Source organism: Carassius auratus, chromosome 32 (genome assembly GCF_003368295.1).
Source record: "Carassius auratus strain Wakin chromosome 32, ASM336829v1, whole genome shotgun sequence".
Classification (NCBI taxonomy): Eukaryota; Metazoa; Chordata; class Actinopteri; order Cypriniformes; family Cyprinidae; genus Carassius; species Carassius auratus.
Window position 1 is genome coordinate 20,752,336 of NC_039274.1, and position 27,124 is coordinate 20,779,459.

At 38.1% G+C, this 27,124-nt stretch overlaps 3 protein-coding genes across 5 annotated transcripts in view; 1 reads left to right on the plus strand and 2 right to left on the minus strand.

The window, feature by feature from the left end:
• LOC113051803 (zinc finger protein 609-like) overlaps positions 1-6,003 on the minus strand; it is a 49,601-nt gene extending 43,598 nt beyond the window's left edge. The window contains exon 1 of the mRNA XM_026215900.1: positions 5,577-6,003. The gene's annotated coding sequence lies outside the window, so the exon portion shown is untranslated. The remainder of the gene's footprint in view (positions 1-5,576) is intronic.
• A 2,990-nt stretch (positions 6,004-8,993) lies between these two features.
• Positions 8,994-27,124, minus strand: part of trip4 (thyroid hormone receptor interactor 4) — a 76,575-nt gene continuing 58,444 nt past the window's right edge. For both annotated transcript variants that reach the window (XM_026215902.1, XM_026215901.1), the window contains exon 13: positions 8,994-9,230. In XM_026215902.1, coding sequence (XP_026071687.1) covers positions 9,172-9,230 — 59 coding nt within the window. In that variant the 3' untranslated portion in view covers positions 8,994-9,171. The remainder of the gene's footprint in view (positions 9,231-27,124) is intronic.
• Positions 13,347-19,910, plus strand: LOC113051805 (uncharacterized). 2 transcript variants are annotated; one of them, XM_026215904.1, is made up of 6 exons: positions 13,347-14,018; positions 15,741-15,894; positions 15,991-16,184; positions 16,386-16,536; positions 16,621-16,748; positions 19,335-19,910. In XM_026215904.1, exons 3-6 carry the CDS (start codon positions 16,047-16,049, stop codon positions 19,635-19,637), a joined length of 720 nt encoding a protein of 239 aa, XP_026071689.1. In that variant the 5' UTR covers positions 13,347-14,018; positions 15,741-15,894; positions 15,991-16,046; the 3' UTR covers positions 19,638-19,910. The 2 variants fall into 2 exon arrangements, with proteins under 2 accessions (XP_026071689.1, XP_026071688.1); XM_026215903.1 differs by lacking the exon at positions 13,347-14,018 and having other exon boundaries at positions 15,570-15,894.

Genomic DNA, 27,124 nt, shown 5'->3' on the forward strand with positions numbered 1-27,124 from the left:
TTGTGCATCCCTAATTCAAAGTGAAAAAAATGTTCAAACCCTACTTACAGATAATAGTTCTTGTTTTAAGAATAGAGGGGTTGTACATATTCAATTTGAATCTCAAGTAAATGTAATTTTGATTCGCCACTGCCGATATATCGGCCGATATTTGGCATTTTCAAATATCGACGTTGACTGATAAGTTCTCTGCTTGGCTGAAGGGTTCAATGCAGGACTTTTATTTTGACAACGCTAAAACTGCAGCGCCTGAGCACACAGTCACTGTTGCCAATTTGGCGACTTTGTCGCTAGATTTAACGACTTTTTTCCAAAAAAGCGACTAGCCACAAATCTAGCGACTTTTTGGACAAACCTTATTTAGTCTGTGAGACTCTCCAGTTCTGCTGCACGAGCGCTAGGTCTCTCCCAGTGAACACACCTTTCTCTCTGTTCAGCGAGCACAAGGAGGAGCAGCACTTTCATTTAAAAAAAAAAAAAAATTCTGTTGCTTCTAACTCTATTTTACATGCAAGTATTGCCGACATCAGTCACAGCACAACCATTGTCTTAATCGTTTGTGTATTTGATTTTATTAGACAATGTTGTGAATAGGATATTAGTGCAGATTAATGTTTGAGAGCTGGTTGTGTGGTCTTAATGGACCGCGTTTCAGTCATTATTATATTAATTCCATTGTCTGACAACAGAAACATTAAAATATTATGAGCATAGGTAGGCAATACAATACGACGCACTTACGTCATGAATATGCTAATTAGCGCATGATGTCATCTAGCGATATTTCGCGACTTTTCAGGCAGGATTTAACTACTTTCCATTGAAAGAAGTTGGCAACACAGTGCTCACATTCTCCTTCTTTGATTACTGTTGTTGTTAACAGTTACATCTTAGGGCCGGGTGATAAATCGAATATTATATTATAATTTTTGATGACGATGTAAAATGTGACATTATTGTGAAAGTTTAATATTTCAAATTCAAGCATACTTCCCAAAAGAACGTGCCAAATGTCCAAAAAATGGAACGTTATTGTGGACTGCTCTACACTCCTCTACTATGCAAACTCTTATAAGTGCGGTTGCCAGATATCAACAGTTCAAACCCAGAATCAGAGCTTCGCTGTTACACAGATAAATTTTCTTCCTGGTGTTTTGCTTATTTTAAGCAATCTGGTAACCATGCGCATGCAAAAGCTTGCCCCCATTGCGAAAGCGTAGCCACAATGATTGTTGAAAAACAATCAAGCAGGAGTTTAGCGATCTACATGGAGGCATCAATCAGCCGGTCTGTGTTAAAAGTATTATAACGATTGCTTTTATATAATTACTAATAGTCAAACATTATATTTTCTCCTTTGCCGTCAGCATTAAGAAAATACGCATTTATATAATTTAAACAAATGTTTGAATTAGGGATGGGCATTCGATTAAATTTTCTTAGTCGATCGTCGGGAGAATTAACGATCAACTATCGATTAATCATTAATATTTTTTATAATATAATTATTTATTTTTTATAATAAAAAAATGCAATGAATACAAAAATACAGCGTGTTTTTCCTCGGTGAGACCTTTATTACAAGATCAACTTGTGGCAGACAGTTAAACTACGTTCAGGCAAACCGAACATATATGCACGTGCATATGCAGTGCTCTAAAGCAGCGGAACCTGCAGCTGCTAGCAGGCGTTCTTAAACAGAGACCTCACTTGTTCCAAAATAATAATAATGATAAAAGAATCATGTTAAACAATAACATAAAAAAAAAACATTATAATACTTAGATCTGACAGATTTTGTTAAAATGTAACTCAAAACTATCCAAGCCAGAAGAAAAGGCCAGATATTAGCCTTCCTAACAATTACGCTAACGTAACAAATTATGCTACTTAAAGCCTCATGAAAAATAACTAACTTTAATAACTAGCATACAACTTCTGCACGAGTATACGAATTTTTGCTGAGAAATACCGCATGTTAACATGATCTGGTGTCAGACGCGACCGCAACCATGGTGACCGTCAGTCCAGCCGCCGAAAACACCCGTTCTGAGGGAACTGACGTTGCCGGGATGCACAGGTACATCATTTGAGTCGTGGTCGAGTTGTACTTAAACACCCCATCGCAATGTTTGCAGTTAACTAGTTCGCTTTTTAAATCAAAATGGTCCCACGCCACACTTCGCCGTTACATCTTCATGATTATTCTTTGAAATCAAAACGGAAGATCACAGATAACCGAGTAGGGTGTCAAATATTGCACCCTGGTGGTAAAATATTTAATTGCTGCCACACAGTGAAATTCATTTAATTGCTTCAAGACTCGCACTACGCAACGCAACCTGCATTAGATAAAAAAAATGCTTTAGATTAATCGATAACAAATTAACATGATCGAGGAAAATCTTAACGATCAATTATCGATCGTCGATTAATCATGCCCATCCCTAGTTTGAATGACTAATGAACATTTAATTTCACAAACCTTGCAAACTTCACACTGCAGGCTGAAACGACCCAATTCCGATTTATTTGCCCCTATGCGACCTGTATCTGATCTTTTCATGACAATCTGAACAACACAGATCTGATCTTTTCAAATGTGACCCAGAGCACTTGGGTATGTGGTCCTGAATCTGATACGTATCCGATCTTTTGTAATGCGACCTCCGTCTGAACGGCCAGGCTACATGTATTCGACCCGTACGTCATTGATACGCTACAAACGTCATAATTCTGCATTGAGAAGTAGGCGGGAACGAGAAGAGCCACTCACATCAGTATCCCACCACTCCTGGCTGCGACTCCGCACCCACACGTTTCTCTGTACCGACGTTTCTAACACTGCTCCACAAAGGACCAAAAACCTTGCTCTCCTCCTTTTTAATTTTCTTCTTAAAACGAGAAGATTGTAATTGTGCTGGCTCCGTTGGGAAAATAACTTTAATATTGCAAAAAGAGCTCCGCTGTTGACTACACTGTTGTTGAGATCCATGTTTAACATTAGCTAATTCCGCAAACAAAGAGTGACGTTTTTCACCCTTGAGGACCCTTCTGCACATGTGTGTCACTTCTGGGTCATTTCACATTCACACAGGAGATCACAAAAGGTCGCATTTAATTGGAAATGTGAACAGCCTTGCAAAAATCTAATTTTTAAAAAAAATCAGAATTGAGCATTAAGCCCTGCAGTGTGAACGTAGCCTTAGATCCATCTGTGAGATCTTGTGAAAGTGTGTATGTGTATCCAGCATGATCACGTGCTCCCTGTGTGACAGTCGGTCTGTGTGAATTGAATCCTTTAAACTTTAAACTCATGATTTCAAATTATGCTGCGCTTTATGCATTTGCCCACTGTCATGTTCATGTCATTTTCTCTGTGTTCTGTATGTAAAATGAGGGTTAACCTGGCTTTATTTAAAAAAAATATGATTTCCAGTGCACACAAACTATTTATTTTACACATTAATTTTTTTATCCAGTCAAATGATTTCAAGTTAAATATGTATTATAATAATAATAATAATATAATAATAATAATAATAATAATAATATCGGCCCCCCTGCTTTCCAAGATATCGGCATCGACTGTCACAAAACCAATATCAGTCGACAACTAATCTTGATTTAAGGTTGTTGTTTTTTTTTTGCAGTGCACTCAATATTTAATGCAGTCTTTTTTTTCTTTTTCTTTTTTTTTTTACTTTTTAGCCCTTATTTTCTGGTAGCATAAACGAGGACCTTTTAAGACCATCAGAAATCTGTAATATAGTATGTCTACAACAATAATAGTACTATAATTTTTCACAATTCCAGACTGTCCAATGATTACCAAACAAATACACAAACAAGTTTGTTAGTGTTGAGCAACAAAATAAAGATTTTCAGGAAATGTATTAAAAGTAAAGTTCATCCAAAAATAAAATTTGTGTCATTAATTACTAAATCGTCTTGTCATTCCAAACCTGTAAGACCTTCACTCATCTTCTGAACTCAAATTAAGATATTTTTTTAAAATCCGAGAGCTTTCTGACCCTCCATAGACAGCAAGGGAATGAACACATTCGAGGCCCAGAAACGAAGGACATAAGCGTTTCAACTAATTTTATAAAGCTACGACTATACTTTGAGTGCAATGAAAACTAAAATAATAACTTTATTAAACAATTTCTTCTCTTCCAGACAGTTTCCGATGACATTTATTAGAGTACCACAATGCATGTGTGTTCACTGCTTGTAAACAAGACTCTGTGCATAGCAGCACCACACGCATGCGTCATGGTACCCCTCATAATGGCAGTGGAGATATTTGTTTTCCTTGCAAACAAAAAGTATTCTCGTAGTATCAAAAAATAATGTTGAACCACTGACATCACATGGACTGTTTCAACAATGTCTTTACTACATTTCTGGGCCTTGAGTGTGGTAGTTCCCTTTCTATCTATGCAGGGTCAGAAAGCTCTTGGATTTCATCCAAAAATACCTTAATTTGTGTTCCGAAGATGAAAGAAGGTCTTAAGGGGTTTGAAAAGACATGAGTAATTATTGACACAATTTTCATTTTTTTGGGGGTGAACTATCCCTTTAAATGTGTGGACATTTCCGATTAACCAGCAGCAACAAATCATTTGCAATCTACCTGAAAGATAACTAAAGTAATGTGTTGAGACGGACAAGTAGCTCAGCCCAGACTGGCAATTTAAAGGTGATGAGCAGGAAAACTAGTTTCTGACGAGTGTAAGGCAGTGAAGATTAGCTACAGAGCCTCTAATCCCCATCATAAAACAAACACCCATTTGGCCTCTACTCAAACAACACCGTGATAAAACTAGCATGATTACGGCTCGATACAATTATTCAGAACCGGTGGGAAAATCAAGCAAGAAGATAAGTTATAAAGATGGTATCAAATGTTAACCCCAGGGTACTTTGACATACACCATCTTACTTACGTCAAGTACTACCAAACATGGTGGTCCACGTCCAAAAAAAAAAACACGATATAACTACAGTATCGTGTCCAAAAAGCCATGGTAGTTCCATGATACCTTTTATTAGTGTGTGTGGCTGCTCTGAAGGTGGAATTATTATGGAGACCCAGAGTGAGCCCTGTGCTTGAAAGCAGTGATTCTCTATGAATCTGCTGATACTCACACATCCTGTGACATTCGTAACAGACTCGAGCTCTTCCACAGAGAACCGCAACTCCAGCATAAACAACCCAGTGCTGTTTTAAACACAGTCGGAGTGTTTGTTGACTGCATGACCCGTGTATTTCCTAACTCCGTGAGGGGAAAAAACATGAATATTACTGGCGTAATCGAGTAAACTGGGACTCGTTCGATTCGCCGCACCTAACGCGCGGTTCAAACGCATTGGTCCGCGTTGCTCCTAAGGAAATGACTCGCTAAGATGGTCAAAGCATGTGTGAGCCATGACAACCGAGCTAAGCTAACGGGCTAAAGCACCTCCAGTCTCCATCTGCACCAATAAAACACCACCCCCTACCCACATACATACATACATACATATATGTATATACACAAAAGAAATGCATTAATCCCAGCGCCACTTACCCCACGCGCGAACCCCTATCCTGAGAATACTTATGTACATTCCATAGAGAAAGGTAGAAATGCCTCTGGATTTGGGTACGGAATTCCAAAAATGCTCCCAAAGCAGTGCACTTTCCAACACATCCAGCAACTAGAGAAAGGGAAGGCCAGCAGCCATCACACTCCTAAAGATCCCGTTCAGAAATAGAAACACTGCCCTGAAACTGGCTTCGCATGATCTAAATCTCAAATCTCAAATAGGTCTTTCTTAAATTCCAGGACGATAAATCCAACATCTCGGCACGTCCATTTTCACATGTATTTATTCTTCTTTTTTTTCCTTGAGTTGAATCCTAGATCCCTCGCTCCTTTCAGTAAGGGAGATACAATGTAACTAAAGGGCAGGAGGAGGAGGAAGCGCCAGGAAATCCAGGAGAATGATCCGCATGGAGTGAACCCTGCGCGCGGTGCGTGATAAGACGCGGAAGCTGGATCTGTCGTTCCATTCCACCGCTGCCAGACATTCTTTCTGAAACTTCCCCCGTGTTTGTATGAGTTGTGTGTCCAAAGCATTTGAAACGCCTCTCTCTAATCTCCATGTCCTCTTTTAAAATGTCTTGAATATGAAATAATACGTTGTTTGTTTAAATTCATTTAAAAGCCAAATGCACAAAACAGTTTGTTTTATAGTTATAATTCTGTATAGGCTACAATCTTGTAATGATTTACATGAATATGCTTCAGAGTTGCAGTCATGCAAATTTTCATCATATTCCATAAATAAATTACAAGCAGTCCGAACCTGTTAATCTGAGTTGATAAAAATAACAGATTAGATATACAGATAGAATAACAGGTAATGGCATATTTTAAAATCACATTTAATAACTATAAAACAGATAGTGTTGATCAGGCAATACTTTTTACCATCATAATAAATTATCAAATCAATGTTATTTTACTACCATTGAGACACTATTATATATTTTTATGAAAAAAAAAAAAGATTTTTTTTTTTCATTTCAGTTTTTGTCAGTTTAGTACATCATGTTGAACTAAATTAGAATGAGAATTTCTTTTTTCGTTTTGGCAACTAAATGAAATAAAATACATTTATTCCATTAATATTTCTTTCAGGTAACTATTAGTTCGCCTACTTGAAATAATTAGTGACTTTAGTTTTAGTTCACAATAGTTATCCTGGCTGACTTTTGAACATAAAAACATTCACGTAAACTCTATTTTCAGACTCTTATTGCCAGAGATTCACTAAAAATTCCCCCTCCACTGTAGTTCGAAAACCTCATTTGCACATGTGCAATTTTGATGTGAAGATATGCTGCACCAGATTGACATAAATGAAGCCACATGTATTACCGGAAATGAGCAGCATAGACATTCTTCTACATTACTTTTTTTTTTGCAAATTTGAAGTCATATCAGAGTGAAATAGTTATGCCCAAATTATGTCAACCTGGTGCAGCATATCTTCACATCAAAATTGCACATGTGCAAATGAGGTTTTCGAACTAGTGTAGGGAAAGATCCCTTTTCACAACCCCTTTTAAAAAGTTAAATGATCAAACACTTGTGTCATTTGGTATTACAGTAACATTGCTAGCGAGTGATTTATCTGTAATGTTTGTTGCTTTCAACTGACTGGCAGCATTGCTTTTGACATGATTGAGAAGAACTATCAAAGAGCATACAAAATTAGTTAACTTTTACGAGGCTATTACTCATTTACTATTTCCATAGCTTGGTGAACACCGGAAAGCTTTTTTAAACAATGTTAACTTGCTGATAACAGACCAGCAGCTCCAGGTTTCATCATAAAATATATTTTTCACTCTATTTCTGGGTGGCAGTGTTGTGTCTTTGGCCACAGGTATGCTCATTTGCGCTTTCTTTTTATTTGGGGTCAACAGAACGAGAGCTGTCAAACAGTGGCAAGAGAAGGAAGTGCCTGCAAGGAAAGTGCTGACTGAGAACAGGAAGACCTGCTGCTGACATTCCTTCTACAACCTAAGCCTCTCTTATAATGGCCCCTCATTCAAATGCAAAAACATAAGCTTTTCATAAGATAATTAGCCCCTTCACACTTGAATCATGCTTTTAATAGCTCAAACTGTTTGTTTAAACAAATGCAGGAATTTGTTTGAATACTCCAGAATACGGCTGTTTTATAGAGAAACATTTTTCATTTATAAATCCCACGTAGCGGCCGTGCACCGAAGCCCTCCCAAGATCACGCTCCACGGCTCCATGAAACTGAATTTTAGAAGCTCTTCAGCACTCTCCCAGAAAATGTCCCTTTTGTATTTTGGCACAAAGGAGTGCCCCAGCACCCCATAGGTGGTTGAGATGACCGAGTTTGATTAGCTGCTCTCTGTCTCTAGGCAAGGGAGGTGTTTTCAAAAGGTTTCATCTTAAACTCAAACAGTATTTGTATTTTGGACAATTATTTGCACAACAGAATATGTTGGGGAAAAAAGAAGCCAAGTGACAAGACATGCTGTAAAAGGATGGTTCTTGTGAAAACTTAAGTAAGGTCACATTTCAGCTCAAAAACAAAAGAAAATAGATTTTGCATTAGTAAAAATTCTCCCAGTGACAGTAAAGTCATGACCATTAAGTACATTTTCTTTTTTCTTAAGTAGTGCTAGTAGATTAGTAGACTAATTTGAAGTATAAATTCAGTGTATTTTTATCAGTGTACAGACCAGATGATTTTTGCTATTATATTACAGTATAGATTCACTTTTTTTCGCATTACAGGAACAGGAAATTGGTGGGTTTGACTTATTTTAATTAAAATTTGTGAGATTTACCCAAAAGGATTCACACAACATATGAACCAAAATAAAAACAGAGCAATCCCAGAACAGTTGAACTGTATTCGACAGACTCCGGATGCTAGCTAAACATTTATCAAGCTTTTGTATTTACCCGTGTGGAAACATGCAGAAAGACCGATGCCCCATAAGAAGAGGAAAATACATCCTCAATACACGGCAGACTACTTTAATGCGGTTCCCATCGTGCAATCTACCGTTAATGGAGTCAGTCATTTGCTCTTTCTGATGCAGAGATGCTTGTGTCACAAAGAGGCCACTCAATCACTTTGAGAGCAGCAGGCCCAAAACCTGAGAGGCTCTGGCTTTGACAGCCATTGTGGCCCAAATAACAAGAGCAGCTCCAATATGAGCTCTCCAGCACAATTGCCTCTTTAGTAAGCAGAAAATTCCATGCTCAACCAACCGGTTCAGGTTCAGACTGTCGGCTTTATGAGCTGGAAATCCAATTGAGATTAAAAGGGAGCTGGTTAATTATATGGCAGTATTATACGCAAAATAACCTAAATGGCTAAATTATAACAAATAAATTATATTTGAAAATGCTTTCCAACTGAAATGTATTAATGAACCAATACACAAGTAGTCTTCAGCCTTTTATTGCAGAAAAAGCTACAACATTTAAATCAGGGAATGATTGTGCATTTGCCGTACTACGGATGTCACCATTTGTCCCACACATCCCATATGTGACTTGGCCAATGTGAGGCTTTCGCAGGGACTCTGTTCCTCGTCTCTTGATCGCCGTGGCTTTGTTCAGGTCACGCTGGCTGCATTAAACACTTCTTGGCACTTTGGTGGCTCTGGCTCTCCAGTTTCCCTGTGTGAGAGAATGAGGAGGGGTGAGGGTTAATGGTGATTCAAGTCCCACTGACCTTTTCAAAGCCCACTGTCAAACAACGAAAAGATGCCCTGCTGAGGTGAGGGCTGGGATCAGGAAGAGAGAATTTATGAATCTGTTTACACACACATTCACACTTCCAACACCTTTTTCACACTCTCATATCATACATAGAGGGATTGCAGTGCTATAAATGTCACACTAACACACGATTACTCAGGGACCGGTTTAAATCTAGATGATGCGTTCAGAGAATAGTCTATCTGCAAGAAATTCTGGGAATACTGATTCACAACGAGCTTGCATTTAGAAAACTGCTCGGACACTAGTAATTTTCTTCCTAGAATGCTGTGCAACACAATTTATGTAATTTGTTACAGAGAAGATAGTACAAAGTTCAACTGTTTTACAATCTACCATCTGTATGGATGTCAACAGATTAAATATTTCATCATGTCTTATTGTCAAATGTTTAATCAGTCTAAATGTCTTTTCTTTTCAAATGCAGTTTTAATGCTTTCTGTTATACTCGTAAGGAAATAAATCAGGAATAATGTAGTCTTATAGGAGTTACAACCGTTTTCTTGTGTTTCACTTGTAGGTGGCATTTCATGTTTGTTGAACTTAAAAAAAATAACTTTCACTATATAAAGACTGCAAATGACTATTTTTTTGAGTCCAATTTGCATAGCATTTTGTCATTAGGAAGGCCTTTCTCGCTCTGGCAGAGGAAAACAGGTGAGGATGAAGCAATTCTCAAATTAGGTGAATTTTCCCTTCATAAAAAAGTTATTAAACAATTTATTATTCTCAATTTGACAGTATTAAACATTATTCTTTTCAGTTGTCCTTCAATTCCAGTTATTTGCAGAAAGCACGGAGTTGTACAAGTTAACCAAGAAATCTCAATTTCAGGCGAATATGGCTACGTTCACACTGCAGGCTGAAACGACCCAATTCCGATTTATTTGCCCCTATGCGACCTGTATCTGATCTTTTCATGACAATCTGAACAACACAGATCTGATCTTTTCAAATGTGACCCAGGCCACTTGGGTATGTGGTCCTGAATCCGATACGTATCCGATCTTTTGAAATGCGACCTCCGTCTGAATGGCCAGGCCACATGTATCCGACCCGTACGTCATTGATACGCTACAAACGTCATAATTCTGCATTGAGAAGTAGACGGGAACGAGAAGAGCCACTCACATCAGTATCCCACCACTCCTGGCTGCGACTCCGCACCCACACGTTTCTCTGTACCGACGTTGCTAACACCGCTCCACAAAACGCCATGGCCAAAAACCTTCTTTTTAATTTTCTTCTTAAAATGAGAAAATTGTAATTGTGCTGGCTCCGTTGGGAAAATAACATTAATATTGCAAAAAGAGCTCCGCTGTTGACTACACTGTTGTTGACATCCGTGTTTAACGTTAGCTACTTCCGCAAACAACGAGTGACGCCGTTCACTGATGAGTACTCTTCTGCACATGCAGGTCACTTCTGGGTCATTTCACGTTCACACAAGAGATCACAAAAGGTCGCATTTAATTGGAAATGTGAAGGGCCTTGCAAAAAAATCTAAAAAAAAAAAAAAATTGGAATTGAGCATTAAGCCCTGCAGTGTGAACGTAGCCTATGATCCGTATGATCTATGGGCCAGGGTTAGTTGTGCGGTCATATTCTTTAAGGGTGTGATTTTACTACTGTGGGTAAGAGCTGCCTGTACAAGGCTCTCAGCAGTCTTCAGTTCTGAAACTGGAGCCACTCAATCGATAGGAAAGGAGATGACGCTGATCAGACTGGCATCAGCATCTCTATTCTGTGGGAAAGCAAAGACTTTCAATTCCACCCTTGATCTTAGCTGGCAGCTTTTTCAGATGATTTGGCAGCATTCAGCACAAGATGTACCACTGTAGCAGCTGTCATCCTCTGACTGCAAAATATGGCTCACTTCTAACAACCCATACTGATGAAAAAATTACCTGACCAAAATTTGAGTCATGTAACATGACATGCATTAAAGACAGCTTATCAGTTGTCTTTTCATTTGACTCTAGGAAAGCAAAAATCTGTAAACAATCTTTCAGAGCATGTATCTGAAAGCTATTTCAAAGCACACTGTCACAACACAGTAAGAAGAGAATTTCACACTGCCAAGACATGAATGAACAGAACAGTTAGGTCAACAACAGGGAAAGAGGTTTAATTTAACATAAACTGGGCAATAAAAGCGTATTTAAAATCAATCAAGACCAATTCAGGATATAATTTTTATTCTAAACTTTTAAGAGATAAACCTCACTACTCCATATACCTTAAAAGATATGTCACAGCACAAACAAATTTTAATAGGAGATGCACTTCTGCATCAAAGTCGCTGTGTTTAGCTGCTGAGTCCCAGTATTCTGCATTGGCTGGTGAAGCAAATTCTAAAAGCCCAGACATTGATCTAGCAAGATAATTTCCCATTGATTGCCCTGGTTGGGGGCTGCTGTGAAGCAGTTTATTACCTATACTGCAGCAAGGGAGCCAGCACAATAATAGGTGCAGTGTGTCCGGAGCATTAGTGGAACTCCATGTAGCACACCTGCTCTTCTCCTGTTGCCTACACTCAGATCAAGCACTGAACTCCAGAACTTGCATAACCTTCCCATCTTACAGGACTACATATAGACATGGGTGGGAGGGGGGGGGGGGGGTTGGGTAATATGCAGTGGTCTGTACAACTTGCACTATATTCTATATTCCTATTTAAAGTGATATGATAGATTGGTGCGAGAAACTGACTGAAATTTTATTTGTTATTCACATATAAATAAGTTGTACCACAAGGCTCTGTCTCTGGCCCTTTGTTGTTTGCAGAGGTAATATTATGAGGAAACATGACATTGCTGTAACTCTTACTGGTATGTTGATGAAACTAATTGCTAAATACCACATGACATTTCAAGTAGCTAAATTAATTAAAGATGTAATTACTGGATGGACCAACATTTTAAATACAGACAGGATAAAACAATTAAAATTTTGTGGTTTCTCTTTAATCTCATTAAAGCCTTGAGTACATGTAATGTTGTTTTTACTTATGTATCCACAAAAGACCTCAAATGCCAGAAATCCAATGGTATTACAAATGCTCACAACGGATTTCATTGTTGGAGATCCCCAAAGGAACAGTACAGGGCAAAGCATTCTCTCGTTTTTGTTGTTCAATCATATCTGCTCCTGAAAAGGCTGTTTGTTTAGTTGCCAAGGGCAGTAAAGGGTGGGTGGAGGGACATCAACACATGCACTTAGTGGGGGTAATAAACACAGACAGCTGGAGCATTGTGATCTAACTCTAGAGGTATTATAGATGTTAATGAGTTAAGTTGAGTTTGAATAAATTACTAGAAACAAATAAAAATGTATTGAAGATAGGGTTTATCTTGATGCTCTATTTGTGACAGTCAAGTCAAAGTTTAAGAAAACAAATCACTATGTACTTTAGAATCTGACAAACTCTGAAGGTCTCAATCATGGATAAATCACAGCAGAACCAAGGGAGAATCACATCATCCTCTGGGGAAATCCAGCTTGATTTTCCAATCTAACTCAAAGTACCTTAATGATTAGAACATGTCATGAATGCTCACAGAAACTTACAGCTCCCTCGGTGCAGTAAATTCAATGCAAACAAGTCTCCTGCAAAGGTAGAGAGGTTCTCAGCTTGTTTACTTGTATAGAATTTAATGAACTATTTCTTCCCTTGCTGTAGTACTGGACTAAAATGAAAGGTATGAACAGATCCACATGGAAAGTGGGTTTTAAAAAGGCTTAAACAACACATTTATTGGTTAAAAAAAAAAAAAAAGTATGAATACACTGCCCAATGTATCTAACCACACAAATATGCAAGAGGCGAGCAATGAGCAGAATTTTATGAATGAAGTCAGATTTCTGTGGACATCTAAAGACCTTTCTGCTAAATAAACTTAAATATCGTAAAATGGGTTTGTCCATTATTAAACAGGCACACACACAAAAAAATGCTAGTATCATGCAATATGTTTAGCATTGTGGAAGATGATCATTTTAATGTCTACAAAGCTTTCTGTGGTGACAGATTTCATGAAGACCCGAGTATGAGGATTAAAGCAGAGAGAAGAAAATGTTCGATAAAATCCTCTGCATTTTCCCGTTTTAAATGCAAACTCACACACAGAGACCAGGACAGGTATGCAGAGGAATCATACTTCTTCACAGGGACGCACTGTTTACACATCACTTCCCCTAATATGCGGTGACATTAATCAATTCCACCTGCCACACACAGTTTGGAGTTTGCTGAAATAGCCAGCCTAGGATGGGAATTTTCCAGACACATGAAGAGAAAGACAAAGAAAAGAGACTGATGAAAAGAAAGACACAACTCAGTCCTATGAGCTGCCAGGGAGATCCAGACCAAAAGAAAAATATTCCAGCCACCAGGGTCGCCCATACTACACTCTAAAAAATGTTGGGTTATTTTTTCTACCCAACCGCTGGGTTAAGTCTGTTGGGTCATTTTATTGGGTTATTTTCTCAGTGTTGGGTAGTTTTTAGTGTAACCCAGCCGCTGGGTTACCAGTTGGGTCAATTTTAGTGACAGTTGACACCGTGAACCCCTCCCCCTCCTCGACGCCTCAACTCTACCTTCGCGCCGCGGGCATTTTGAATCACCTCAGGAGTCGAGAGCCATCGTTTTTCAGCGAGGACAGCTGTTATTCGGAGAAAAAAAGGGTATGTGTGTGTGTTATTTTTATCTATACAACTATAAAATAACAGAATATGCAAAATAAGGCGGTTCGCTTGACATTAACAGTTTTAAAAAGTAACTCCTTGCTTCGTAAGCTTTGTAGGCTATTCTGTTATGTTACAGCTTTTTCATGCTTTTTGAATAAATCGAACGTCTCCTTTGGTAAACATTTCCTCTGAAATACGTTACTTACACCATTGGTTCCCAACCTGGGGTCCCTCAGGGGGGCGCCAGAGTTCACACAGGGGAGGGCGCGGGAGCGGATATGTTTGAGGTGAATAAAGATGCAAAAATCATATGCTAACAATGCCGATATCAATTTCGTTATTTTAAATATAGGCGCGTTGCGCGTGGCAAGCGCGCTCATAATGTAAGATACGTCGGCGCGACCACAACAGTGCCCAACATCAAATGGCAAACATAATGCAAGCGGAACGAAACTGCTCGTTATTGTGTGGTTGATGGACCGTTTATCAGTTTGGGCCAGTGCAGCGCGAGCCGATCGTGATCATGCGATGCTGTTACTACACAGCGCTAGTAAGAGATCCAGTAAAGAAAGCATTTGAATTTGCCACAGAAGTAATAACATCGCTGCAAGATCTAGAGAGAAACATTCACATTTCTCTGTTATTAACGGATCAAACAGCACGTGGAAACCAGGAAGAAACATTGTGCCGTGAATGAACTATCCAGTGTCCAGATCTGCAACATTCACCATGTATTTACTGTAGTAACACTAACTGCAACCATGAAAGTAGGCTATAATGCCTTCAAGTAACATTACGTCGGTTTTATTTTGACATTATGAATACAATTGCTGCCCTCAAATGTTAATCTGAAATAAAATAAACCTTGGTTTATAACTACTACAATATTTCATTTTTTCCAAGAAGCTGTTTTGTTTTATATGCTCATAAGAAGAATAAATTATAGCTCCAGAATTACTCAAAGGAAAAAATATCACACTTTATTATGTTAGTTTTAATATCGAACCGAACCGTGAATTTTGTGAACCGTTAAACCCCTTATATATATATATATGTATATACATATATATATATATATATATTAGTGCTGGGAAAAAAATTTATTGCATTCAAAATAAAAGTTTTTGTTTGCATAATATATGTGTGTGTGAACTGTGTATAATTATTTTGTATATAAATACACGCATATGCATGTATTAATTTAATTTTTTTGCATGTATATAATGTATATACAGTAGCCTAATACATAATTTATATTATATATAAATATAAATAATTTATATATAAATAAATAAAAATATTAAATATATACATGCATATATGTGTATTTATATATACAAAATAATTATACACAGTACACACATATATAATATGCAAACACAAACATTTTTGGGGGAGGGGGGGGGGGGTCCCGGATTGTTACATATGTACATGGGGGGGCCCCAAGGAAAAAGGTTGGGAACCACTGACTTACAGTATATGAGCTATTTAGTTGGTTTAAGGTAGATATTGAGATACATGACGCGAGCGTCGTGTCATAAAGCAAACATTTAACGTTAAGTTATAACGTTATATGCGACGCGACACTCGATCGCCTCATGTGTCCATAAACTATCATGTAAAATAATAAAGACGAAAAAAACAGTTTAAATAAAATAAAAATCAGCAATAACTGTGGAACCAAATAAATGAGAATAAAAACTACTTTTATGTTTTAAGGAAGCATGGTTCAGCCCTGGACGAAGCCATCGTCCAGCTACTGGATTTCTGGAGGAACGCTTGTGAAATGTCAGGAAGAGAACCCGTCGTGAAAACTGCACAAGCCGTGAGAAAGAGGATTCTCAAGCCATAAGCAGCACCTTGGTTATACCAGGTAAAAATTTAAATTTGCTATCTTTTACTAAAAGCAAGTGTTTATTATTTTGGCAAATATCCTTAATTTTGTTGTTAAAATTATATTTATTTGTAGAGCCAAGTATTTCACCTGACAGAGCAGTACAACTTGCAGAATGGCTTAAAAATAATATGTGGCCAGCTAACCAAGTTGCAGATTACATGAAAGAAACAGCCATCCACATGGCTCAGTGGATAAGAGCTAACGGGACAAAATCTATCGAGGAAATAACTTGTGAATTCCCTCGACTCCTTGATACGCCAGGCATGGTAGGTCCAAATCTGTGCATCTTTTTCCAGAAAGTCAGAATTCCTTTTGATGGTCATCAGGATGGGCGAAAAAAATAAACATTTTTTAAATAGGCAAATTAGTTTACCTGTACTGCTCTGGAACACTGGAAGGCTGAAGACAGAGCATTGCCTTTTAATTTTTTTAAATAAGTTAATGCAATGTTGATTTCTCATTTTCAGATTTCACAAGACTTCTCTGTATTATTCCCCGACCACGCAGAGAGACTTTTCCAAACTTGGAAAATGAGTTTCAAAGACAAAATCCTTTGCTTTGCCAGCCAGGAGAAAAAGGCGCAGGAGCTTCTCCAGAATTTAGACAGTTTGTCGCCAGGTACAGTTGTGAATGCAAGAACTAATAGTTATTCATTAGAATAATGATGACAAAATAATTAATACAAAATATTAATCTGCACAGAAGTCCAAAGTGACGTTGCACTCAGGCTGCTTCCTGTAATACTGCCCACCCCTGTCTACAAAAAAGGGATGAAAATGTTCAAACCAAGCTTGGAAGAAAATATCAAGTCTTTCATTGAATTCAAGCATGTAAGTAATTTTGTATTGCACACATCACGTGCAAACCATACTAAGAGCAAATTAAAATGGCTTAACATATCAAGTGTTTATAAAGTCACTGTCATCAGCATTAAATTCTTTATTTGTCATTGCTTAGAATCAGAAAAGAACTCCAAAAGCTATATACAGTGGCAAGAAAAAGTATTTGAAACTAGAGGTCGACCGATATTGGATTTTGCCGATACCGATAGCTAGGTTGGACCACATTGGCTGATACTGATAAATTAACCGATAATTTAAAAAAAAAACAGTACTTGTCACAGACACGCCAGGCTCCAGCACCACCCAATCACAGCACGCGCCATCACCTGAGTACTAATCACACTCACCTGCTCCTCATCTACCTGCAATCTCCCCAGCACTCAAAAGTCACACACACACACGCAGTCACTGTCCGGTCTCGTTCGCAACTAGGTCTATACCTACCTGCTAACTCTAAGGACTAACCATATACCTGACTTACCTCTCTCCGGCGATCTCCAGTGTGCTCCTGTTCCCATCGTGTGTGTGTGTGTGTGTGTGTGTGTGTGTGTGTGTGTGTGTGTGTGTGTCATCTTCCTCCATCGTCTCAAGCCACCACCTCTCGGATCATCCCACCTTCCAAGACACCAGCACCGTATCCTCTAGGCTTTTTCCTAAATTCCATTTTATTTCCAAATTCCGTTATTAAATTTTTCTGGATTCTGTTTTTTTTTTTCATTTTAATTTTAGTCCACTCCTTTTTAATAGTTAAATTAAAGTTTCTTAATCATAAAGCAAGTCTTCGATCTGCGTTTTCTGCATTGCGGAAAACATAGGGCCCTACATTTATCCCAGCACAATGTAAACTCTCACACTTTAACTGCTTCTATTCTTGAATCAGTAAGTCACTAAAAGACTTTGTGATTATCTAATCAAAATAAAAGAGCAGCGCTTGAGTCATAGGAGAACTCCCCGGTATCACACACACTCCGGACGCGTCGCGTTCAACTCGAGCAGCGGTCTAAAATGGTTTATTTATTCACCAAATGGACACGAGTTTATTTCAAGAATGAACAATGAGGCAAAGAGAAATTTGAAATTCAGTGTTTAAAAAACGATAAATCGGTCGACCTCTTATTTGAACCCTTTGGAATTAATTGGTTTTCTGCATTAATTGGTAATGTGATTTATATATTTCCTATTATGCAAACACAAAAGGATAGCCTGTAAGACCTTTGTTCATCTAAGAAACACAAATGAAGATATATGTAATGAAATCTGAGAAGTTTCTGTCCCTTCATTGACAGCCTACTCAACTACCACTTTCAAGGCATCCAGAAAATGCTCACTTTGGCTCCATAAAAAAAAAGACCTAAAGCACCATCAATGTAGAATTTAATTAGTGAAGCTTGAATACAGCCATCCCTCTTCCTCTGCTTTTGTCGTTGTTCTCTTGTGAATGCGCATTGGAGATTGATGTGGAAAAAATTTCTGTCACTTGAAAGTTGAAAGGTAGTTGAGTAGACTGTCAGTGGAAGAACAGAAACCCCTCAGATTTCATTACGAATATTTTCATTTGTCTTCCGAAAAAACAAAAACAAAGGTCTTATGGGATTGAAACCACGTGAGAGTGAGGAATTTTAACAAAAATATTTTCATTTTTGGATGAAGTCTGTCTTTTAAGATTAAAATTGATCATTATAATTATTTATGTCTTTATTGAACATCCCATTACTAAGAGTAAAAACATTCACTGATTATCAAGGAAACACAGTGTATTAAAAGAAAGGGAGAGTGAACTAATTGAAAATTATGATTACATTTTACTTTTGTCTTCTGTGAAATATGTAAATATGAAACTTCTGAAGCATAGTATTAAATGGAAAAAATATGATATTTTAACAACACAAAATCCTAAACTCATGAAAATTACAAAACATAAAAAGTTGTGGACTATCCAGGCAACAACAACAAGATTAGCTCATTTACATGTTTAATGGGATGTTCAATAAAGACATGAAAGCTGTATCAGCTGTAAGTACCTACTTGCATCCAAATCACAGCTGTTTTAATATAGACTGATATTGTGTGACTACTTGTCACTATGTCATTATGTAACGCAAGAAAAAAAATATTGGTAAAGGCATGTTATGTTGTAAATTACCACTGGGAGACCACAAACATTTTTAATTGCCTGTATTGCTTTAATAGAAATAGACCCCCCCCCCCACCACCAATTTTAATACAATTTTTTTTGCTTGACATTGGGGGTGAAAACATTTATAACATAGAGAAGCTATGTGCACTAACTAGCATTTAGCAGTCTAGCATTTAATACTGAGCAGGACTCTATAGCCTAGAAGCCTCAGAAGGACTGGACTTGGACAGACTCAGCCTTACTAGGAATCAACCTTCCATTTGAGAAGCACCCTATAAAGACTGAATGATTAATTATGCAAATTACTGTAGAATGTAATTTGAGTCAACTCCACGATATATAAAATATTAATGACTGATTTTGTTTAATAATGCTGCATTTTGATATAGTGATGTATAGTGAGTTGTATGTTTTTAACATTTTTCTGTTTTTAACAGGTTGGGACCAACATGGTTGAATATTTGAAGGAGGCAGAGCTCACTAAACCCTTCCCCTTTGTCCTTGGTCTTGGGGATGACAGTCAATGCCATCAAGCCTTTGTAGTTGTTGGCAAACAGGCACTGCATCAAAACACACTTCTTGGTGCTGTGGACACATGCTTTAAACTTTTTTATGTTTTAGACATCCATTTCCCGAAGCAGTGTGCACCAGTGTGGGAGTTTTTGCAGACTGTTGTCTACAAACTCCCAGGAACTGAATCTCCTTCTTTAAGACTGCTCCGTGGATATTTGTCATGTTGAGCAGTACTGGAACCATGAAAACTAACCCTTTCTAAAGTGTTATGCAAGTTTATATTAAGAGGAAAGTTGTCAGACTAATACATATATCTAAAGCATTTTACTTGTATCACTTTGTTCGTGTGCCTCTTTGTTAAACATACTCTCTAAAAAGTTATGAGTTTATATTAAGGGGAAAGTCATCTAACTAATATATATGAAGCATTGTACTTGTGTCTTATACTTGTGTATATAATGTAAATGTTTAAATCTAAGCTAATTTAATTTATTGATATTTATTTTTTTATATTTATAAAATGGAAATTGTATTTATATTTTATATGCTGTTTTATTGTTCATTGAGCATGAAAAAATATCATGCTTTTTTGCTATATGAATTATATATGCTTTTATGTCTTGCATTTGGATGTTCTTTATTAATAAATCTTCACCTTTTGAGTTATTACTGTTGCTTTTAGTGATTCTCTGTGATTTTATTATTATTATTATTATTATTATTATTATTATTATTAATAAACCTATTTCAGGTTTGTTTTTAACCAGCAATGTAGTCATTTTAATCAATAATGGAGTTAAATAAAACAACCCAACAAGTTGGGTCAAAGATTTAACCCAACCGGCTGGGTTAAAACAACCCAACGCTGGGTTTGTCCATATTTGACCCAGCGTTGGGTTGCCAAAATAACCCAAGTTGGGTTGTTTTAACCCAGCATTTTTTTAGAGTGTAATGGGCCAAACAGAGAAAACAGATTAATCCTGCAGCCATTAATAATTCCTGCAACTGTTCCCGCCGAGGCAATTAATCACCTCCCTCTCTGTCAGCACAAGAGCCTGGGGCTTAACAAAGATCCAGGGCTACTGCCGGAGCCTTGACTTAACTCATTCTCAATCACAACCATACTCACTTGGCTCCCTAAAGCAAGGTAGACATAATAAACAAAATCATCCGAGATTCTATCTATCTATCTATCTATCTATCTATCTATCTATCTATCTATCTATCTATCTATCTATCTATCTATCTATCGAAAATCATGCAAGTATGGAGTGCCAAAAGGTTCCGTCTTAGGCCCTTTGTTGTTTTACTTGTACTTGCTCAACTTTAAGGTGATATTAAGAAACATATTGTTGTTTTTGCTGGTTACTCCGAGGTATCAAAGAATAACATGGGCAGATTCTCTGAGCAAACACTGTAGCACAATTAGTCACAGAGCTTTTTACATGAGATATGATGGCTCCATTATCATTCATTAATGAGGAACACTTGAGTACATGACCGCTCCCCCACACTCAAACACTGCTGAGCTCTCTGTTCCACTTCTCTGCTGTGAGGGGGAGGCAGGGCAAGGAAATTTTCATTAGCAAAGCAGCGACAAAAGAAAGCAGATGAGAGAAAGAAGGAGAGAGAAACAGAAGGGGGGGAATACATTGACGCTGATCTGGTGCTCCGTTTTTTTTTTTTTTTTTTTTTGAGGAGCTAAGATTTGCATATATGTGCAGCAGTGCAAAGGGAGAAATGTGTCAGCACTGACAGCTTTCTGAGAATCTTTGAGCTCGATGTGGGTGCCTCTCTCTTTTTCTCCCAGAGACCGCAGGAACCCTGCTAACACCCGCTCAGGGGTCAGGACCAGTGGCTTTGTGCTCAGCCCTCCTATGGCAACCCAGCAAAGCATGTTTAACGGTCAGCTCAAGTGCAAAGCAGCCCTATGGGGGGAGGGCAAGTTGAACCTTCCCTGCTGCAAGGGCAATGGAGACACGGGTGTGTGTGTGGGCTGGTACAGAGATAGACCAAAAGAGAACAAATATAGATGGCAAGACAGACAATCACATACTGTTCAGGCTTGTCAAAATAACTTATTCGAAGTAGATTCATATTTTATTTGATGTTAGGCTAGGCTGTGAGGAGTACATGTTAGATAAGTTGTTCCATGTTTTCCTAAGATTTTCATCCTCTGCAACTTTTTTTTGGAAAGAAACACTCATCAAAATATAGTGAAGAAATATACAAACCCGATTCCAAAAAAGTTGGGACACTGTACAAATTGTGAGTAAAAAAGGAATGGAATAATTTACAAATCTCATAAACTTATATTTTATTCACAATAGAACATAGATAACATATCAAATATTGAAAGTGAGACATTTTGAAATGTCATGTTGAATGACTTGTTGAAATGGATTTCATGAGAGCTACACATTCCAAAAAAGTTGGGACAGGTAGCAATAAGAGGCTGGAAAAGTTAAATGTACATATAAGAAACAGCTGGAGGACCAATTTGCTACTTATTAGGTCAATTGGCAACATGATTGGGTATAAAAAGAGCCTCTCAGAGTGGCAGTGTCTCTCGGAAGTCAAGATGGGCAGAGGATCACCAATTCCCCCAATGCTGCGGCAAAACATAGTGGAGCAATATCAAAAAGGAGTTTCTCAGAGAAAAATTGCAAAGAGTTTGAACTTATCATCATCTACAGTGCATAATATCATCCAAAGATTCAGAGAATTTGGAACAATCTCTGTGTGTAAGGGTCAAGGCCGGAAAACCATACTGGATGCAAGTGATCTTCTGGCTCTTAAGACGGCACTGCATCACATACAGGAATGCTACTGTAATGGAAATCACAACATGGGCTCAGGAATACTTCCAGAAAACATTGTCGGTGAACACAATCCACTGTGCCATTCACCGTTGCCGGCTAAAACTCCATAAGTCAAAAAAGAGAAATCCTATCTAAACATGATCCAGAAGCGCAGGCGTTTTCTCTGGGCCAAGGCTCATTTAAAATGGACTGTGGCAAAGTGGAAAACTGTTTTTGTTCAGATTAATCAAAATTCTCAGTTATTTTTTACAACTGGAAAGCCATGTCATCCGGACTAAAGAGGACAAGGACAACCCAAGTTGTTATCAGACCTCAGTTCAGAAGCCTGCATCTCTGATGGTTTGGTGTTGCATGAGTGCGTGTGGCATGGGCAGTTTACACATCTGTAAAGACACCATCAATGCTGAAAGGTATATCCAAGTTCTGGAACAACATATGCTCCCATCCAGATGTCATCTCTTTCAGGGAAGACCTTGCATTTTCCAACATGACAATGCCAGACCACATACTGCATCAATTACAACATGGCTGTGTAGAAGAAGGATCCAGATACTGAAATGGCCAGCCTGCAGTCCAGATCTTTCACCCATAGAAAACATTAAGATCTAAGACAGTTGAGCAACTAGAAGCCTGTATTAGACAAGGATGGGACAACATTCCTATTCCTAAACTTGAGCAACTTGTCTCCTCGGTCCTCAGAGTTTGCAGACTGTTATAAAAAGAAGAGGGGATGCCACACAGTGGTAAACATGGCCTTGTCCCAACTTTTTTGAGATGTGTTGATGCCATGAAACTTAAAATCAACTTATTTTCCCATTAAAATTATACATTTTCTCAGTCTAAACATCTGATATGTAATTTATGTTGTATTCTGAATAAAATATTGAAATGTGAAACTTCCACATTTGCATTCTGTTTTTATTCACAATATGTACAGTCTCCCAACTTTTTTGGAATCTGGTTTGTATAAGAATATATATCAGATATAGTGTCAACCCAGTCTAAGACTGACACTGTTGTGTGCATAATCAGGAGATGAAGCAGGGGTTTGCCCTGATGGATCGACAAGCTTGAACAAGTACCATACTGGTCCTGGTTGGTTTATTCTGGTTTGGTGGTTGATAAGCATAATCATACTGTTTACCAGCAAGCTTTGGTAAGATGGTAAAGCCTGTCAACCAGCATACACGCTTAAAAACTAAGTTTCCAAAAGTTTTCATTTGAAATGTGAACCATTTTAAGTGTGAAAAACTATAATAATCTGAAGAATCCCTTTCTACTATAAAGAACCTTTTGTACATTTGAAAGTTCCCATGGATGTTAAATCTTCTTCATGGAACCAAGGGTGCCAAATAAGAATGGTTAAGCTTGTTAATAAGCTTGGTGGGGACAGCAATCATGTCAGGCTAGCAATAAGGATTCCTAAGATGGGTCATACAGTTGTGTGGGTGGGGGTGATCGTCTGGCCCCTAACTTTAAAAAGCCTGACTTGATATCAGCACAGCAGCATCCACTGCTAATTCTGCTTGTCTTTTCAGCAGGGAAGGGATCCAAACCTTACCCTAACATAACAGTGAAGTAGTCAAGCTCAGTAGTCATCAGCAGACACACTCCTATATCAGTCTCACGAGATGTAGCCCAGCGCACACAAAGTCTCTTGCAAACACATGGATCTAAACCAATCATCCTCTATGCAAGATCCATCATGGTTCATTCTCTGTTACAGTTTGAGACGTCAGAGTGAATGGCTCTCCGGGAGAAATCATCCCCACTAACTACCAGGGGTCCTCCTCTTGTTGGCATGAGTGAGACACAAATCAAAAACCAGCAGGAGAGGTTTTTCCAAACACTTCTCCAACTGTTCATCTTCCTGCAGTAAATTATGTTAAGCATGAAAAACGACAGTAGAATAAACAGAACTGCACAGATTTTGCACTAGAAGTTAATAAACTTGATTTTTACAGTATGTTTTTGACCATGCTATTTACGGTAGTTTTTAGCAAGTTGCTATACAGTTGCTACAGTATTCCGGGTGTTATGAGTGTACTGCTATATTTGGTTGCGAAGATGTTCTTAGCAGCTGTTAAAGTCAGCATAAATGAAAATTTAACCTCTCTATATTCTATATATTAACCTTCCTTCTATATAAAATGTAACATCTCTAAATGCATGTTATTGATCATATTGTGAATGATTCATCCATCCCGATGTTTCATTTTTTAAACAGTTGTTCTGACCTGATATTTTTAATCAAAATCTCCTAACAATCAACTGCAAGCTTGTATTAAAATCTACCTTCATCCAATCAACAACCATTGGACAGAACCAACTCCCAGTACAAAATTTCCCCCCTTTTTTCAAAAACCCATTGCTATGTAGTTGTTCGGGAGTTCTACATGTTATAAGTGTCTAACTATGCTGTTGTTAGGGGGGTTTTTACTTCTTTTTTTATGGCAAAAATCTAGATAGCCAAGGATCCCTCCTTCTATAAAATGTAACAGGATTTTTACACCTGCTTTTTTATCCACAAGGTAAAAATCCTAAACTAGATTGATTACAAAAGTAACAGCACACCTCTCCTCAACAAGGCACATGATTTAAGGTAGAAATGAATGTCTGTAGCACAAACAGACTGAGTTATGCACTTAAGTTAAACACTTAGATTTAGGGATATGAACAAACTTCTAATCCCCCATATGAGCAGTAGCAATAGTCCTGCTTGCCTTAGAAAACACCACTAATTAAGTTAACAGCAAGCACTTGAACAATCAATTACCGGCAGCCTAATGGCAAGAAATCGCGTTGTAGTGCCTGTTAAAGACTATAGCTCTTTTGATAAGACCTTGAGAAAAGGTAACATAAGCAGTATTTATAGCCCTTCCTTGTGGGCTGAGCGCAGAGCAGGGGTAGGACAGGAAGCAGTTAATGGTCTGCTTGTGCTGGCTCTTTGGCATGCTGGAGGGAGAGTGACATTGATCCACCAGCTCCCATCCATCCGTCTCCCTGACAGAGGTAACAGGATTGTTAATAAAAATGGAAATTGAGCTGCACTACCCCCTCACACACAGACACACACACACACACACTCTCTCTCTCTCTCTGTCTCCGTCCGTAGCCAGGGCTTGCTCTGCCTGACACCTCTCTGCAGAGGCTAAGCACTGGTTGCACTCACCGCCATGGCTGTGCCTCTAAGCACAAGCCAGAGAGCTAACACACACACACACACACACACGCACTCAGCTATATTACCTGGCAGTGGGGGAGGAAAACTGATAAACGGTTGGTTGTCACGACATGTATTAAAACATTTAAGGTTAACAATTCAATACAGCTGGAAAATAACACACACAACTCAATTAGGCATCACTAACACTATATAGGATTAAAATAAGTAGACCGATTTTAGATTTTTTTTTTCAATATTGATATGCAGAAAGGATTAGAACAGAAAAACTCCAGGTCCAAAATATGAAACTACTAGTGACACTGCTTTTATTTTCTATCTTCATATGGTTTGGTGGAAAGTAATGGGCTTAAAAGCTTTGCAAAAAAAAGCAGCTCTGCATTAGCTGTGTTAAGCAGCATTTTTGCAGCAAATTACCGATGTGGATTCATGTTTTTCAGGAGTGTGTTTTGAGAAGGCAGGCATTTGGTACTTTCAGTAGGAAAGACAGACCATAGCACTCAAAGTACAAATTTGACAGTGATGGCTATATTATATATATAAACTGGGATTCTTGCAAAAATGAGAATTCAATAATTAGGGATGCACACATTTAAGTGAACACATTTGACCTTTATAAAACCATATAATCAACCCTATTAAACATTCCATGTTTTCTAAATCTAACATTCAAATTTATTATTGCACAGCCCAAACATCAACATGAATTTTTGGTTTTTGAAAGTCTCAGTTTTATAATTCTAAAGCCTTCTAATTTCTAAAATTCAGTTGCATCCTGAACAGAAGACCCCTTTAAGTAGTTCTTTTTAAGCAACGTCATATGACCCCTTTACCGGTAATTGTTTTTTTTTTCTCTGCAGTGTGCGACCCTATAAGAACAGACCTGAAATCCATTGCTGGGTCGTGATCCACCAGATGGAAACCACCAGGCTATATCCCATAACTTGAAGATAACTTAAAGATTATAAATCGGCTACGCACAAAAACAGAACAACACTTATATTTGTAGTTTAAAAGCACTATTCATTCAAGGGACAGGAAAGGCAGCAAAGGATGATATATTGGTTGTTTGTTTATGAGATCAAGGATAGAGGATTTTAGCCCACGGAGCCAGTCTAAATTGGGATCCACACAGAAACTGGGTCAATTTGGCTCCCAAAATGCTGTGCGCACAGACAGTGGAATTAAACGCTCTTGGTAATCATCAAAATGGGTTCTCGGGTTGGAAGGTTATGTGTTGGGTGTTAAAGAATTGACTGGCACAGTAACTATGTACACAGTACAGAGATAGAGGCTGATGGAGTATATTCTAGGAGCTCAGCTGGTTTGCCGGAGTGCAAGGAAGAATAAACAGAGTGACGTGAGGCAGAAAGAGCTCAGCAGACTGGGAGCTGCCTCATTGAGCAGCCCTGGAAACCTGCCAGTCTAACGCCACAAAGCATTAATACACGCAGAGTCCACACCTCTACACAGCCACCGCTTTTACAAGTAAACGTGCACATATGAGTGCACTCTGTGATGAATGATTTCTTTTTACACACATAGAGCCATGGAAGCACTGCAAAATAAAATCAGTGTTCGTCTTGTTTTCCAGTAAAAAATATCTAAATGGCTTTAATCAATAAACAATTGCATGGGATAATGCATCTTGCTGGCAAATGGCTTTTTTACCATTTTAGCATAAATCTAACAGATTAGACAAAAAGTA